Source organism: Odocoileus virginianus, chromosome 9 (assembly GCF_023699985.2).
Source record: "Odocoileus virginianus isolate 20LAN1187 ecotype Illinois chromosome 9, Ovbor_1.2, whole genome shotgun sequence".
Taxonomy (NCBI): Eukaryota; Metazoa; Chordata; class Mammalia; order Artiodactyla; family Cervidae; genus Odocoileus; species Odocoileus virginianus.
In genome coordinates, this window is record NC_069682.1 from 47,652,905 (window position 1) to 47,670,651 (window position 17,747).

The window sequence follows — 17,747 nt, forward strand, 5'->3', positions numbered from 1 at the left end:
AGGGAACCAGTTCTCCAGGGAGGCAAGAATGGGCTGTGGGGCTTGGCTCTTCATAGGAACTGAGCAAGCTGGGTGGATTAATGCATTAAACTCTACAGAAAGATCTTGGTTTTGTATATCTCCTTTCTTCCTTCCTTCCCACCATAGGGCAGTGTTAGGAGAAAGAGCACGGGCCTTAGAAATGTAATTGGCTTCAATTCTTACTCTGCCTCTGCTAGTTTAGTGATCTTGAGCAAGTTACAACCCCTCTCAACCTTGGCTTCCTCATGTGTAGGAGGAGGACCATCATCCCTACATCAGAGAGCGGTAGCCAAAACTGAACAAGCTAATCTAGATGTATCCTGAAGTATGGCATGAGTAACTATGATATGTGGACAAATGTTTTTTTAACTCTAGTAGCTATGTGTTGATTTAAATATGCACTAGAAAAATGACTAACCTACCAAGCCCTTCTATAGATGACATTGATTGGTAGAAGGCTAAAGTAGCTATACAAGTTAAAGGAAAAAAAAGAGAAGAGAGCTGATTTAAAGAAAAATACTAAGTAGATGATGGCATAGCTGGTGTGTAGATATGGCAAAACCCGTGAATATGTTACATGAGTGACCAAGGGTGGGAAACTGTCCAGAACCCAACACAGTGGCTGGCACGTGGCAGGCCTTGAAGGGCTTTTCTCCTTCTTTCTCATCTACTCCCAAGAAGATCAAGGAAGGGAGGAAAGAGGGAGGAAGCAAACAGACTTACTCATGTACCTACTTGATTTGTAAGTCTACTTTAGCCCTACCCTAGTTGTTCCATAGTTTCCCTTTAAGTAGGAATTGCCTGCTTACCTCTGTTTCCTCTCAGACGCATCTCTTAGCTTTCCTACTAGAAAATGATTCTTGCCTAAGTCTTCTGATGTAATCAGGTATTGGAAATTCTAACAATACCTATATAATAAATTCTACCTATACTAAATCCTCATCTGCAGTACCGTTCAACACTCCTTCAGGGCTTTGCAAGAGATAGTTTTTTGTTTTTTTTTTTTAATGTACTGTCATACTTAAGTACAAAGACTTTTCCAATCATGTCACATAGAGATCATTTTATCCACTGCTCTGTTTGGCTGCCAGTCTCTTGTCTCTCTCCTCAGCAATGGTAAAGTTAATACCCTTCCCACAGGGAAGAGAGATTCATGGTTTATTGCCTTTGCCAGCAACGAAAATGTTCGAGAGCTAAGTGGTAAAGCTGTTGCCGTTGGTATCTTTCATATGAACTACATCAAAAGAACCTGGATGTCTCTCCAGATTGATGATCCCACCAATTCTTCCTTCCCAGGTTAGCACCTCCAGTCACTAAGCACAGGTTACTAGTGTCAAATTTGGTGAAGTCAGTAATCTTGCCAGTCTCCAAGTTAATTTATAAGGTCTCAATGCACCTTGATGAGGGGATCGGGGTAGCAGATGTGCAAGCATCATGGGTCACCAGATGAGGGATTCCTTTTGTCCCCACAAAGATCTTTCTTGTACTTGTACTTGGCCTTCCCAAGTGTAATTCGATGAACAACAAAGCGACCCTTGGGGTCATAGATCAAACAAAAATTCTCTTGAGTCTCATTAATGCTGATGAAGTCCATAAAACCAGCAGGGTAGATTATATCAGTGTGGGCTTTGCCATTAATCTTAATGAAATGTTGCATTCAAATCTTCTTTACTTCATCTTCTTAAGTCTGTTCCTTAGAACTTAACTCTGTTCCTCAGGAAAATAATTAGAGGGAGACATTCCCTCAGCTTGTGGGGACTGGTAGATGGATGAGGGGCAAACACACCAATCAATTTATCCAGCATCCAGTGCATTGGAGCTGCTATGCAATTCAGGAGCTTCTTGGGACCCTGAGGCTGTGCTAGGCACAAAGAGAGGGAGCAACTCCAGAAAAATAAATGACCCAATCAAAAAATGGGCCAAAGAACTAAACAGACATTTCTCCCAAGAAGACATACAGATGGCTAACAAACACATGAAAAGATGCTCAACATCACTCATTATCAGAGAAATGCAAATCAAACCACAATGAGGTACCATTACACGCCAGTCAGGATGGCTGCTATCCAAAAGTCTACAAGCAATAAATGCTGGAGAGGGTGTGGAGAAAAGGGAACCCTCTTACACTGTTAGTGGGAATGCAAACTAGTACAGCCGCTATGGAGAACAGTGTGGAGATTTCTTAAAAAACTGGAAATAGAACTGCCATATGACCCAGCAATCCCACTCCTGGGCATACACACCGAGGAAACCAGATCTGAAAGAGACACGTGCACCCCAATGTTCATCACAGCACTGTTTATCATAGCCAGGACATGGAAGCAACCTAGATGCCCATCAGCAGACAAATGGATGAGGAAGCTGTGGTACATATACACAATGGAATATTACTCAGCCGTTAAAAAGAATTCATTTGAATCAGTTCTAATGAGATGGATGAAACTGGAGCCCATTATACAGAGTGAAGTAAGCCAGAAAGATAAAGAACAGTATGGAATTTAGAAAGATGGCAATGATAACCCTATATGCAAAACAGAAAAAGAGACACAGATGTACAGAACAGACTTGTGGACTCTGTGGGAGAAGGCGAGGGTGGGATGTTTCGAAAGAACAGCATGTATGTTATCTATAGTGAAACAGATCACCAGCCCAGGTGGGATGCATGAGACAAGTGCTCAGGCCTGGTGCACTGGGAAGACCCAGAGGAATCGGGTGGAGAGGGAGGTGGGAGGGGGGATCCGGATGGGGAATACATATAACTCCATGACTGATTCATGTCAGTGTATAACAAAACCCACTACAATACTGTAAAGTAATTAGCCTCCAACTAATAAAAAATAAATGAAAAAATAAGTAAATAAATGAAAAAAAAAAAAAAGACAGGGAGCTAAACATTTTAATGGATGTGAGAGAGAAAGAGACAGAGAGAGCATGTGTTACTTATGGGAGGAGAGGAAGCAGAATTCAGGAGCGGGAGACTGTGGGGCTTCAGACTCAGATCATGACTCTTGAGTCTTTGGGACTGGCCTGAGTTGTCTTCCTAGTTCCTAATTGTTTTGGGGTTTTGTTTGTTTTCTCTCTCGAGGAAGTAGAAATTCAGAGAAAGGAAGTGATTTGCTCAAGAAAACAGCAACTTAAACCTGAATATCTCATTTCTTGGTCCTACTTCTTGCATTCTGTCATACTGGGGTACCTGGGCTTTCCAGTCCTAGGAGAACCAAAGCTGTTCTTAAGGATAACCTCAGATGACAAGAACAAGATGGCAGAAGAGTAAGACGTGGAGCTCATTTTCTCTGCTCAAAGATACAAAAACTACATCTACATGTGGAACTCCCAGACATTATATAAAATATGTAATAATATATATTTAAATGTATATATTTGAAGACAATACATGACCACTACACATCTATCAGAATGACCCACATCTAGGTCACTGACAGCAACAAATGCTGGCGAGGCTGTGGAGCAATGGAGACTCTCATTTATTGCTGATAGGAATGCAAGATGTCACAGCCACTTTGGAAGACAGTTTTGCAATTTCTTACAAAACTAAACATACTGTTACTGTAAGGAACTGAAAATTTATGTCCACACAAAAACCTGCACACAGAAATTTATAGCAGCTTTCTTCATAATTATATCTTGGAATCAACCAAAATGTCCTTCTGTGGGGACATGGATAAATAAACTGTTTTATGTGAGGAAAATGAGATATCATTCAGCACTAAAAAGAAATGAGCTATTGAGTCATGAAAAGACATGGATGAGATTTAAATGCATATTACTAATATAACCTAATTACTAATACAATCTGAAAAGGCTAAGCACTGTATGATTCCAACTATATGGTACTCTGGAAAGGAGAAAGCTATGGAGACAATAAAAAGGTCAGTGGTTGCAGGGATTGAGGAAGGGAGGGAAGAATAGGCAGAGCACAGAGGAATTTAGGGCCGTGAAGCTATTTTGTGTGATACTATAATGATGGGTACATGTCATCATTCATTTATCCAAATCCACCGAATATATAACACCAAGAGTGAACCCTCATGTAAACTATGGACTTTGAGTAATTATGATATGCCAATGTAGGTTCATCAGTTGTAGCAAATGTACCCTCTGGTGGGGGATGTTAATAGTCGGGGAGGCTACACATGTGTGGGGGCAGAGGTGTATGGGGAGTCTCTGCACCTCTCCCTTAATTTGACTGTGAACTCAAAACTGCTATAAAAGATAGTCTTAATTTCAAAAAGACAGCACATACACTGATAATCACAAAGCTCGTATCCATTCTCACTAACAGAATCCCAATATTGCATGATGTGGCAATGTGTTCCAGCCTCACTTCAGTCCAAAACGACAGAGCCACACAGGTTCTGAGCAATGAGAGGTAAGCAGAAGTAAGCTGAGGAGGGTTTCCAGTAAAGCTTTTTTAAGGGATCACAGTCAGCAGGCAATACTCTTTGCCCTTTCACCTTCCTGCCTGAAACACAGGGGTCATACTTGGAGCAGCTGTCTATGAACTTGAGGCCTGATGCAGGCCAGAACCTCAGGAGGGGAAGAGAGAGCTGGGAGGATCCTGGGTCCTCAATATCAACTCTGGACAGCCTGGCCCAGAATTCTTATTTAGTAAGAATACAAAAGATGTTTGCTTAAGTCATCATTTCTCAGGTCTCTTTTACATGCAACCAATTGACGCTCCCAACTTAATATGTATTCAGTAAACAAATCCAATGAGTATACAGTGAAACATCAGTCTCTTTGTTTCTTTAACCACCAGACTCTCTGTCTCTTCCCTAGAGGACAATCACTGTTACTTAAATCTTTTCAGTTATTGTTTAAGCACATACAAGTATGTGCAGGCATCACTGTGTGTGTCTCTTTTTTCAGTGCTCTTTGGATGATCATTTAAATCTAGAAGCCTAAACCTTAAGACTTACAGTTGTGAAACATATGAAGATCATTTTGTTGAGATCCTCAGGGGAGCTCAGAGAAAGGACCACACATGTTGACAATCACTGTGTCCAAATAAGCATTTGGACGAGAGTGTGTAGAACGTGTGATGGTATGGGGGCTGAAGAGAAGCTTTGGCCCACTGACTGACACCAAGCCCCTCAATTCCAAGGTCTCCAACTGAGTTAGTGACGGAATCAGGATTAGCACCCAAGTCTCCAGTCAATTTATCGCTCAAATGTCACCTAAATGTAATCATTAAGAACAGAGACTGTGAGCCAGAAAAAGTGCTCCCAGCTGCTTTGCTGGGAGCAAAGCTGAAGAGAGGCCAAGTGTTTGGGGCCTGCTGGAAGCAGGTAGTGCCTAGGAAAAGCTTTATGCCAGAGAGGTGCCAGGACAAGCCTGAGCCCTCCATAATTTATTGCTTTCTTTATAGATGCATGAAACTAAGATCTGAATCTTATGCATTAGGAAAGCCCCACTTGTCCATGAGAATTAAAGAATCTTTAGTATCGGATGCAATTGTTGAAGATGAAAACTGCCGATTAAACCTGTTCGCCAAGAACCAATAATTCAAACTAAAATAATTCACTCATAAGTCACATAGTGTTGAATCCATGTTTATTTCCCACATCCAGTATACAACAAGATCAAACCAGAATGGAAAGTGTACCCTTTGCACTCATTCAGAGCTGCGTTGTTTGAAAAGGTGTGGATGAATTTGATGACTAAGCCTGTTGGGTGGGAAAGAAAGACTGAGAGCTGGTCATGTGTGATCAAGCCTATTCCAAGCCTTTTCCCTGCTAAGAATGCCCTTTCCTCCAATTTTTGTTTGTCCATACCTACCTTTGAAGGTGTGGCTCAAGTGTGTCTTTTCCGTGAATCTTTCCTTGAGCCCCTTTCCACTGTGACTGTTCCCATCCTGCAGCAGATGAGTCTGCAGAATGCTGCTCTTGGTGTCATCCCATTTCTCTTCTCCTCTCCTCTGTTAGACCATCAACACTTTAGAGGCAGGGGCTCTGAAGAATACCTGCAATGCGGGAGACCTGGATTCAATCCCTGGGTTGGAAAGATCCCCGGGAGAAGGAAATGGCTACTCACTCCAGTATTCTTGCCTGGAGAATTCCATGGACAAAAGGAGCCTGGCAGGTTACAGTCCATGGGGTCGCGAAGAGTCAGACACAACTGAGCAACTAACACTTTCACATTTCTTCTATTTTATTAATGCATTTTTTAAGAAAAATAAAAACCTTCTTGTTACATAATTTTACTTGCCTGTTAATAATTTATGCACAGTCATTCTAGACAGCAGACAATACAGCAAAGCAAAATCAGGGAATGCAAATCATTTGCATTTTGTTGTACAGCATTCGAGGCTTTTAAAATTCCTATATTTAATCACAAAAAAGAAGCAGACTCACAGATGTAGAGAATAAACTAGTGGATACCAGTGGGGAGAGGGAAAAGGGGGGCAATATAGAAATAGGAGATTAAGAGATACAAACTATTAAGTATGAAATCAGCTATAAAAATATATCATACAACACAGGGGATATAGCCAATATTTTATAATAAGTATAAATGGAGTACAACCTGTAAAGATTGTGAGTTACTTTATTACTATATCACTATATTGTATACCTGTAACTTATGTAATATTATACATTGGCTATACGTCAATTTTTTTAAATTCCTACATTTAAAATTTCTACCTTTATAGGTGTATCAAAATTGGATCCTTCTATATACAAAGTTTTAAAATTTTCTTTCATGTTATTGTGTATCAGTAACATCAGTGATAATATGGTAATTTTTAATTAATGTAAGTACGTTGTTCTTCTGATTATAAAAATGTGATATGATTTATAAAAATTTAGAGAATAGAAAATTGCATACAGTGTCAAGATTATCTTTTAATCACACCACACAGATAGACCACTATTAACATTCTCATATATAGCCCTCTATATGCTAGAATACTAGATTTTCTTCTGAGAGCAAGTGTATGTATATGTATCACACTCATGTATACTTATTTAAAATATATTCATTCATATAAGATTTTTAACTTACTATGAACATCTTTCAGTGTCAAATTCTTAAGTATCTACATCATCCCTTTTTTTTTAAACCAATGAATTAATTTATTTTTGGCTGCACTGGGTCTTCGTTACTGTGCTTAGGGCTTTCTCTGGTTGCAGTGAGCAGGGGCTACTTTCAAGTTGCAGTGCACGGGCTTCTCATTGCAGTGGCTTCTCTTGTTTCAGAACACAGGCTCTAGAGCAAGGGGACTTCAGTAGTTGTGGCCCTCGAGCTCAGTCGCTGTGGCTCATGGGCCCTAGAGCACAGGCTAAATAGTCGTGGTGAACGGTCTTAGCTGGCCCTTGGCATGTGGAATCTTCCCGGACCAGGGATAGAAACTGCATCCCCTCCTCTGGCAGACAGACTCCCAACCACTGTACCACCAGAGAAGTCCTACATCATCATAATGTGTGGATCTGCCACAATCTAATATACTTCCTATTATTGAACACTGACATTTTTTCCCAAAATATTCCCTTTTAGTAACAAATTTTATGGATCATTGTGTTAAATACATTTGTGTATGTGTACTTTTAAACATTTTGGTACAAACTGCGCTCCATGAGACATGTTCATCTTTGAACTTCCCAAAGGGTCTAAAGAGAGCCTTGCACATGGTGGACATAATAAGTGTGGGGTGGATAAACGCATGGAATATTCTTTGCCTCTCCCTCTAATCTTTCTTCTTCTCTTTTGAAACCTCAGTGGAAGTTCTGTTGATTCTTTGGGCACCATGGGAAGGGCCCAGGTTAGAGGCAGGGCCTGTGCAAAGTAACTGCCTCAATTCTCTTAGCACTTTGGAGGCTGGGGAAATGGGCCCTGAGAGGGAGCATCTGGTTCTGAGCCAACCTATGGCTGAGCAGCAGAGCAAGTGTCAGAGAGGGCCCTGACTATCGACTCCTAGCCCAGCCCTCCTTCCCCCTTCATACTCCCCTGGACAGCCCTTTACCTCTTCCCAAACCTGTAGATTCTTCATAAATCATATTTATATCAAGTAACTTATGTCAGGTGGCAAAAATAAAGTGAAACACTGTACAACAAGTTACTTACTACAAATCATCCAGCACGTGAGGACCCTGAACATCTTTTTCCCATTTATTATTAGCACTTGACCTGAAATGCAGAAGAAGGAGGACAAAATTTGGAGTCCAGAATTTTAAATTTGAATCTGGCCTCCATTCTCTCCCCCGTAACATGACAACTGTACTAAAATCTGCTTCCTAGGAACCAGGTAAGGATCGGGGAGATGGTGAATATAAAAGCAAATGTTGTGATAATTGTACAGTATTTAACAATGTTAGGGCTTCCCTGATAATTCAGTTGGGAATTGGCAAAGCTATTTAAAAAATTGATGGAAGCCATTTAAGAAATTGAAAAGTAATCGCAAACAACATGGGTAGTTGTGACTTTCAGTTCTGTATCAGTTGAATTTTTGTGCTCTTTTCCCTGTGTACGTGGTGGTTCTATTTTTCTCCAATAAAACCTTTTATTAAAAAAAAAAAAAAGAATCTGCCTGCAATGCAGGAGATCCAGGTTTGATTCCTGGGTCAGGAAGATCCACTAGAGAAGGGATCAGCTACCCACTCCAGTGTTGTTGGGCTTCCCTTGTGGTTCAGCTGGTAAAGAGTCTGCCACCAATTTGGGAGACCTAGGTTTGATCCATGGGTTGGGAAGATCCCCTGGAGAAGGGAAAGGCTACCCACTACAGAATTCTGGCCTGGAGAATTCTATGGACTGTATAGTCCATGAGGTCCCAAAGAGTAGGACACTACTGAGTGACTTTCACTTCATTTTACTTCTTAACAATGTTAATATTTGCTGCTATTGATAAGATTGAAAAATATTTCCCTAATCTTGCAAACTCAACCCAGAGGCCTTTCTAATTCTTAACTGAAAGTTGGCAGCAGAAAGAGTGTGGTGAGCTGGGAAGCATGGGAAGCATGCATTCTAGTTCCAGGTGTCATGGCCTCAGTGCTCTCTTCGGAGGAAGGAAGTTCAGTTCAGTCCCTCAGTCGTGTCTGACTCTTTGCAATCCCATGGACTGCAGCATTCCAGGCTTCCCTGTCCATTACCAACTCCCAGAGTTTACCCAAACTCATGTCCATTGAGTCAGTGATGCCATCCAACCATCTCATCCTCTGTCATCCCCTTCTCCTCCTGCCTTCAATCTTTCCCAGCATCAGGGTCTTTGCCAACAAGTTAGTTCTTTGCATTAGGTGGCCAAAGTATTGGAGTTTCAGCTTTAGCATCAGTCCTTCCAATGAATATTCAGGGTTGATTTCCTTTAGGATTCACTGGTTGGATCTCCTTGCAGTCCAAGGGACTCTCAAGAGTCTTCTCCAATACCACTGTTCAAAAGCATCAATTTTTAGGTGCTCAGCTTTCTTTGGAGTCCAACTCTCACATCCATACATGACCACTGGAAAAACCAGAGCCTTGACTAGAAGGACCTTTGTTGGCAAAGTAATGTCTCTGTTTTTTAATGTGCTGTCTAGGTTGGTGATAGCTTTTCGTCCAAGGAGAAAGTGTCTTTTAATTTCATGACTGCAGTCACCATCTGCAGTGATTTTGGAGCCCAAGAAAATAGCCTGTCACTGTTTCCACTGTTTCCCCATCTATTTGCCATGAAGTGATGGGACTGGATGCCATGATCTTAGTTTTCTGAATGTTGAGTTTTAAGCCAGCTTCTTCACTCTCCTCTTTCACTTTCATTAAGAGGTTCTTTAGTTCTTTACTTTCTGACATAAGGGTGGTGTCATCTGCGTATCTGAGGTTATTGATATTTCTCCCAGCAATCTTGATTCCAGCTTGTGCTTCATCGAGCCTGGTATTTCACATGATGTACTCTGCATATAAAGAAGTTGGACAAATGACCTTTAACACTCTCTGAGTTCTGAGCCCAGGCCAGCTATTTGGTGACCTTAGGCAAATCATTTCTCTGAAGGTCTCAGTTCTCCCATCTGTGAAAGAAAGGGTTGGGCTGGATGACCTCTCTGGGTCGCTTCCTTTCTGAGGATTGACTCAATCCTGGAGACCTGCCCTCTGTCTGTCTTGCTTCCTGGAGCCCTCCTGGTGCCTGTGCTCTTGGGCAAACCGCCAGCCTTCCGGGTGGTGGGCTGCAGCCTCCTCTCTTTCCTGGTTGGTTTTTCCGGCCCCGAGCTCAGAGGTGATTGAGTGACAGCTGGACAGATTGAAACACCCCTCCTATTAAGAGATGACACACGTGTGCTGAGCGGGGCTGCCCGCTGCGGTCCCTTCCTCATGCCCAGGATCCGTGTCCTCACCTGTTCCGGGGCATGGCTAGCCTCCCCCGCCCTCCCCCACTGTTCCCACGCTGGGTGCTCCCCATAACCTCATGTGCAGTCTTTTCCCAGAATGACCTGCTTGCTGTCCTCTCTCCGACCTTTTCTCCCCTTCTCCTCAATAAGTCAGTCTTTTTTATCTCTGTAATTGGAGCCCATCTTTCGTTCTGCATCTCTTTTCAGCTCCTATCAGCCTCTGAGTTTAAGAAAAGTTAAGCTTCTCCCTAAGCTGCTCTCTGACTTCCTTCCTGAGGGAAGCTCCCCGAGGGCTGGGTGTCTGCAGTGCTGACTACCTTCGAACCCCCTCAGCAGGCATTGTAAGAAATCAGCACTGACATGATCTATGAAGGACTTTTACACTTCTACTCTCCCTCCAGCATTTTGCTTTATTCATTTGTTTGGGTGAGAGTGGGAAATGCGGGGATAAATTAAAGTCAAGGCATTCATATTAGTTCTGCAGGGACGCTTCCTTCTGTTCAGCCCTGAGTTACTATCATCACCAGAATCAGTAACACTCTCCTGAATGCAAGATCCAGAGTCACGTCGGGTGTCATTGCACTGGATGATTTGTCAGGGACGGGGCAGCTTGTTGTCAGGGACAACAAGCCTCTGTTGTCCGGAAGACCTGGATTCACACCCTGTTTTGCTACTTGGTTAGCTCTGTACCCTTGTCAAGTTCCTTAGCTTCTCTAAGCCTCTGGCTTCTTATTTATTTAAAGGGATTGCATTGAAAATATCTCCCTCGGGATTGCATTGAAACTATCCTCCTTTTAAGTGTTGTGACACTTAAAAGTCAAATAATGTGAAACTCTTAGTACTGAGCCTTGTGTCAGGAAAAAGTGGCAAGCCATGCAGACCCACACACTCCCCTCCTGAGTCAGATCATGTATCGTGAGGTGCCTGGTGAGTGACACAGGGCAAGTTCCAGAGGCCCGGGTGGAGAGAAATCACTGTACCTTGTCACTTACATGTGTCATCACAGGATTCCTCAGGATGATGTGGAGGGTGAGTGGTGTTGGCATCACCAGACCCATTTTTCAGAGGAGAAAACCTAGGCTCAGAGAGGTTAAGTGATTTGCCTAAGGTCTGTGTGATTATAAAAATATGTGCTTGTAATAAGGTAGAATGTGTCTGAGGCTTAAACTTCAGTTTGCTTCTTTTATCACCAGCCCTCTTTCCTGGAACAGCACACTGGAATAAGCATGAAGAGGGAAGACCTTTGGCTTGGTAGTGAGAGACCTTGATGCAGAAGAAACAGAGACGGTGTTCCAGGCAGGGGTATTTTACAAATGGGTGTAGAGGCAGGGAAAAACATGTGGGGTTCCAGGAAAAATGATTGGGTATGTTTTGCTGAATAAGAGAGTTAATGTAAGAGTAGTAGAAAAGAAAAAACAGAATTAAGTTGGACATACACTGGAGGGCCCTGAATGCCAGAGTAAAGAACTTGAGCTGCGAGAGGCTCTGGGGAGCCACTGAAGGTTTCAAAAGAGGGGATGACCTGATCTCATCAAGGAGATGAGAGGTCTCCAAATTGTGACTCACCAGGAATGGTTGGAGAAACTGATGCTTAATCTGAAGAAGAGACTTGTTGGGAGGGAAGGGTTTTTTTTTGCCAGATTTGGGGGAGCATGTTATCTTTGTTGGGTAAAGAGGGGATAGGTGGGTTCATGTGGGATCAGTGGTGGATGGAAGAGAAGCAGCGAAGATCAATGGGCAGGAGCTCAAGCGAGATAGACTCTTTAGGAGGAACTTTCAGAGAGACAGACTTAGAGAAAGAACTTGTGGTTGCAGGGGTAAGGATGAGGGGAAGGGATAGTTTGGGAGTTTGGGATGGATATGTATGCATTGCTGTGTTTCAAATAGATAACCAACAAGGACCCACTGTATAGCACAGGGAACTCTGCTCAATGTTATGTGGCAGCCTGGATGGGAGGGGAGAATGGATCCATGTACATGTATCTATATGTACATATATGTATATGTATATGTATGACTGAGTCCCCTTGCTGTTCACCTGAAACTATCAACATCATCAATCAGCTATACCAAAATACAAAATAAAAAGTTTTTAAAAAAAAGGAGGAACTTTCTATTCCTCTCAATGCACTTTAAACTCTAGTTACTGAGAATCCACTGCATGCCCTGGGCACAGTGATACACTGAGGATGGAGCAGTGAAGCACCCAGCAAAGCCTCTGCCCTCACAGACTTCCTGTGAAACAGGAAGGGGGAAGATGCGCCTTAAACAGAATCATCCCTGACGTGGATGTTACAGGCAGAGCTGCCTGGTTCATGTAGGGACTGCTCTGAGATGGTACATTCCCTGTCACTGGAGTTTTCAAGAGAAATGTGTCAGGAAACAGGATTCTTACTATGGGAGAATGGCTGGGGGTTAGATGACTTCTTATAAGGTTCTGTACCTTTACATGCATTGTGAAATTTTCAGCAACTCTAAATCTCTTAATTAGAGGGAGAAAAAAGGCAAATGATCAATTAGTGTCTCTCTCTTTTCTTTTAAAGTCCATATTTGCATGTTCCATTCTAACTGGAGTCTGAGGTGCGAAGGGGGTGGCCAAGCAGGAATTTCATCCTGCGTGTAGCTGGGTGACTCCACCTGTGAATTGAAAATCATTTAGCTGAAATTGTGACAGCGTGCAAATTACGGCCCGCCTGCAGGCTGGGGCTGCGGCTCCAGCCGTGGTGCAATCCTCCAGCTGCTAACAGGGAGTCGAATCAGGGTGAGGACACAAGGCCCTGCTGCTGGGCAGTTAGAAGCTGCAGGGAGCCCAGCGAGCAAGTGGCAGGCATGGGAGGAGGCAACCCGGCACCACCCTGTCTATAGGGAAGTGTCATATCTACGACTTCAGGGTTTGAAGCCTCACGACAGTGCTGAGAGGTGTCTGGGTAGGCTGGCGAGAAAACTGAGGCTCAGAGAAGGAAAAGGACTCTGCCAAACCACACAGTGGGCAAGCCCCAGAGCCCGGCTTTTAGTCGGGGTTTCTGAATCCAGCATGGGCATCTTTCTGCCACACCACCTTGGGGTCAAGAGTGATCAGCTACAGATCCTTCCAAGGAGAGGCCAAAGGGTCGGTGGGCAGGCACCTTTGTCCACACTGTGGGTCCCATTGCAAAATCTATGACACCTGGGGGTGCTTTAAGGGCAATGAGAATACCGATAACGTCAGCACCAAGGGGCTACGCTGAGTGGTGCCAGAAGCGGTGCTGAGCACTTCTGTTCATGCTCTGCTTTGACCCTCCCTGAGCTAGAATTCTAGCTCAGCTTTACCGATGAGGAAACCGGGACTCTCAGAGGAGGGCTATGTCAGAGCCAGAGTTTGGACCGAGATCTGTGTGATCTCAGAGTTCAAGGCAGAGGTGACTGCCTGTCATCTGACAGGTTTTCCTGCCAGGCCACTGAAAGAGATGCCAAGGGTCCAATTCTTGGCTCTCAGGTCAACAACAATAGCAGTAATAAGCAACCCCCCCTCCATTTCTTTATCCCTCTCTTGAGGGCATGCCCAGCCCTTTACATCCACTCATTCCCTTGGATTCACACAGCTCTTGGGTTTCTGGCAGGACTGACTCAGTGCAGTGAGACCCTTGCCCAGACCTCAGCCAATCCCATGGCAGGGGCCAGGACCCACGCCACACACCCAGCTGCTGATCAGGGTCCAGCTCACTTTGTGGTCGCCTCTCTATGTTCTGCTCTCTTGTGGGTCATCTGCCAGAGGCAACAGCGGCCACATTCCATGGGGCCATGGATGCAGAGTGGCCAGAGACCCAGGAAAGGCTGACCTACCACCTCACTTAGGCAGCCAGCCTCCAGGTTAAGCGGACAGACTCTGAAGTCACTCACACAGGGGTGGGAATCTCTCCCTCCTGTAAGACAGCAGAAGTAATGGTACCTATGCCACAGGACTGCTCTGAAGACAAGAAAAGGTGATACATGTGAAGTGTTTAGCCAATGCCTACCCAGGTTGGGTTCTACATTGATGGGAATTATTATTTCTGTCTTTACTTCAATTGATTGATCCACTCATTGAAAAATATGTGTGCTCCTGCCATGTGACAAGCCCATGTTTGGTTCTGAGAAGATGTGAGTAATACACAGCCTGGACCTTTTGAGAGTGAGTGATGGGGATAGATGTAACCAGATTGCCCCGGTGCAGGGAGACACATATGGTAAGAGAGGTCCTAAAATGTGCCAAGTGCTGTGGGAGCCCAGATGACAGAGAGATGATGTGGATTTCCTTTTTCCCATCTGCCTTATTCAGTCTCATCTTTCTTAGGGCCCAGCGTTCCCATCTTCTCCCTAAAGACCTAATTGTGTGATGGTGCTTCCTTCCCACTCCAAGTCTGGTGGAAGCCTTAAGAAGTTTCCTCTCTGCCACAAACACTTGGAGCATTATCATTATTTTTTAAAACTCCCTTGTCTATCACAGGAAAGCTTGGAACTTGTATATAGCCACCATAGGATATTTAATATATATATATATATATATATCCCCTTAAAACAACAAACAAGTAAACAAAAAGTGTAGAATGAGAATCTCCCTCCTCTTATTTTTTAAAAACTGGTATAGAAGCTGGGCTCAGAGAAGGCCCGTGACTTGCCCTCCAGTTTTGCAGACAGCGTGTAGCAGAACCAGAATGAAATCGTGTCACAGTATAGCTTCACTGGCCGTCCCCACTGCCTCACTGAAAAGAATAATCCTCCCTCCCCCCCACTCCCAGGAGACCCAGGTTCGATCCCAGGGTCAGGAAGATCCCGTGGAGAAGGGAATGGCAGCCCACTCTGGTATTCTTGCCTGGAGAATTCCATGGACAGAGGAGCCTAGCAGGCTACAGTCCAAGGGATGGCAAAGAGTCAGACACAACTGAATGACTAACACTGCCTCCCACCCCACATCTGGAATTAAACTGACATCTGATTCCAGATGACAACTGGATTTAATCCATATGGTACACATCCATGCACTTTCCACTCACATCACTTCATTTGATTATTCCCCCACTTCTTGAGTTGAGGAGAGTGGGCGTGCCTCCCCTCAAGTCACAGACAAGGCCTCCAAGTCTTCAAGGTCCAGTGGTGGCCCAGGACCCAGCCAGCATTGGAACCGAGTGCTTCTAATTCCAAATCACATGCTATTTCTGGCACACGGCAACTTGTACAGTGAACTGTGATGAGTATCTCACACTCCTTGTGCAAGTGGAGACCACCGGCGTGTGCGGACAGTGAGAAAGCATTAGGCAATTTTCTGCTCTAGGTTCTGCAGAGACATTTCTTTGACCCCAGGGGACTTCTCAGCATCAAATCTGGACAAGCTACTTCAAGAAAAGCATTACCTCATTTCCTGAACCCTATGATCCAGGAAGTAGTTCATCTTGAAATAAATAATAAAATCAAACTCTGCATTTTTTTTTTTTTTTCTTATCTGCCCTCTTCTTCCCAAACTGGTCTTGCACAAGCAGGTATGACCTTCCATTGGGTGACAAGTATGTCGTAAGTGAAACGTTTACAGGCACTACAGGAATGACCTGGTGCCTCGCCTACCTCATTAGAATTCTAATTGGGGTGTGTAGGAGAGGCTTCTATAAATGGTAAGGTGATCCCAGCAAGGCAGTCAGTCTCCCCACACCATCCGTGCCATTCCCAGACGAGCCAGAGAGGAGACAGAGGAAAGCGAAACATGTCTGGTGAGTGCATGGCATCTTCTCTGCCAGTCCCCACTGGACTCGCATGCTTCTCTTGGGCCGACTGAGAGGCCAGAGTGCCCAGCTCATGACAGCTGCCTTCGGGGCTCTGAAAGCTAGAGCCTGTTTTGGTTCTTTTTAAGGTTCTCTTCAGAGGCAACTCTTTCTCCATGCCTGCCTAGTCCCTCTAGTGTGGTCTCAGGGTTAGAGCACGTTTGGGATGAAGTCCTGAGTAATGGGCAGGTTCTTCAGTGCAGACAGAGGCATATCCCCTTAGATAGATGGACAAGCTTTGCCCTTTCAAGCCAGGTGGCACCTGCTTGTTTCTCAGTGTCATTTTACCAGCTGTCAGTAATGTAGGCAAAGAAAAGCACATCTCAGAGCTACAAGGGAGGGAGGGAGTGGCAGCATGTAAGTCGATTTAACAGAAACCATCAGCGGTGCTGGAATGCTCCTAAGTAAACTACACATCCAGAAGCACTGGCAGGCTCTTTGAAAGTGACTTGATGAGTGAACCACCAGGAGCAGAAGGAGGAGCAGGTATGCCTGCTCAGTTCCTAAGAGCGGCACCAGGGAAAGGAGTGAAAAAAGCACTGCTGGGGAGCACGGGTTCTCTGAGTCTGTGGTCACTTTGAGGACTGGGCTCTGCTTAGCCAGCGCCCCTGCTAAGCAGCAGGCTAATTATTGCCTGTCGTGGGTGCTCAGCCTAGTGGGTTGGCAGCGACGCCAAACCCAAACAAGGCATGAGTCAAACCAGTAAAATATTGTGAATGGAGGTTAAGGCTGCAGGAAGGTTTGCCCAAGAAATCGCTGAGCATGATGCCAAAGGGGACTGACTGCTGGTTACTTCAGAGGTCACAAAGACCAGGACAGGGTGACTGCAAAAATGGACTCTTCCTTTATCCCAGACTTCTTCCCGTGAACAGGCAACAGTGCTGGGTTGCTAAGAAGGGGAACCTTGGATTCTGTAGACATTAGCAAGAGGGGATGCCAGCTGTCAGTCAGGCCATCTCCCTCCCTCCCTCCCTCCATCCCTCCCGCCAGAGGATGAGTTGGCCCTTACCTGGGTCCCACAGAAAGTTGGTAGCAGGGCCCAGACTAGGTTTCAGTAGCACCTTTTCTGCCACCAGTTTCAAGCTCATCCATGACTGCGGGTGAAATCTGTGACATGGAAAGCAATACTGAACCTGGTTTCTCATTTGAACTCTGTTACCAATTGCTACTGCTGAGGCTCCAGCTCCCGATTCAAGCTTGAAATGGGGGGACTTCCAGGTTCCTTTGTACTGACTCCTCTCTTGCATGAAAGGAAACAGGGGGCAGAAGGCGATGCCCTGCAGGCATCCCCAGGGGCCCAGGGTGTCCATGCCTGTGACTCCTGGGGACACTGCACTCTTAAGATTCAACTTCCGGCTCCGTCAGATGCCCGAAGGTCACAGAGGAATGTGGACAATGGTCAATTCAGAGAAAATAAATTTTTTAAAGAGACAGGGAAACATCTTCATTCCCTTGAAGCTGTCACACCTGTGGTTCCTGGCCTGTCCCAGTCACGCAGCCAGGCAGGGCTCAGTAATGAATTCCTGAGTTCCTGAATGAATGAGTTTGCTTATTGGACACCCAGGGAAGGAGCCACAAGGCGCAGTGGGAGCACAGAGATCGAGAGGTGCAGTCTTTCCCCATGGTGGGTTTGCAGTGGACA

At 44.6% G+C, this 17,747-nt stretch overlaps 1 protein-coding gene and 1 pseudogene across 1 annotated transcript in view; one reads left to right on the forward strand and one right to left on the reverse strand.

Annotated features, from left to right (window-relative positions):
- Positions 1–1,048: 1,048 nt before the first annotated feature.
- Positions 1,049–10,354, reverse strand: LOC110145858 (small ribosomal subunit protein eS4-like; annotated as a pseudogene).
- Positions 10,355–15,976: 5,622 nt separating this feature from the next.
- TGM3 (transglutaminase 3) overlaps positions 15,977–17,747 on the forward strand; it is a 41,840-nt gene continuing 40,069 nt past the window's right edge. Inside the window, exon 1 of the mRNA XM_020906283.2 lies at positions 15,977–16,054. Coding sequence (XP_020761942.1) covers positions 16,048–16,054 — 7 coding nt within the window. The 5' untranslated portion in view covers positions 15,977–16,047. The remainder of the gene's footprint in view (positions 16,055–17,747) is intronic.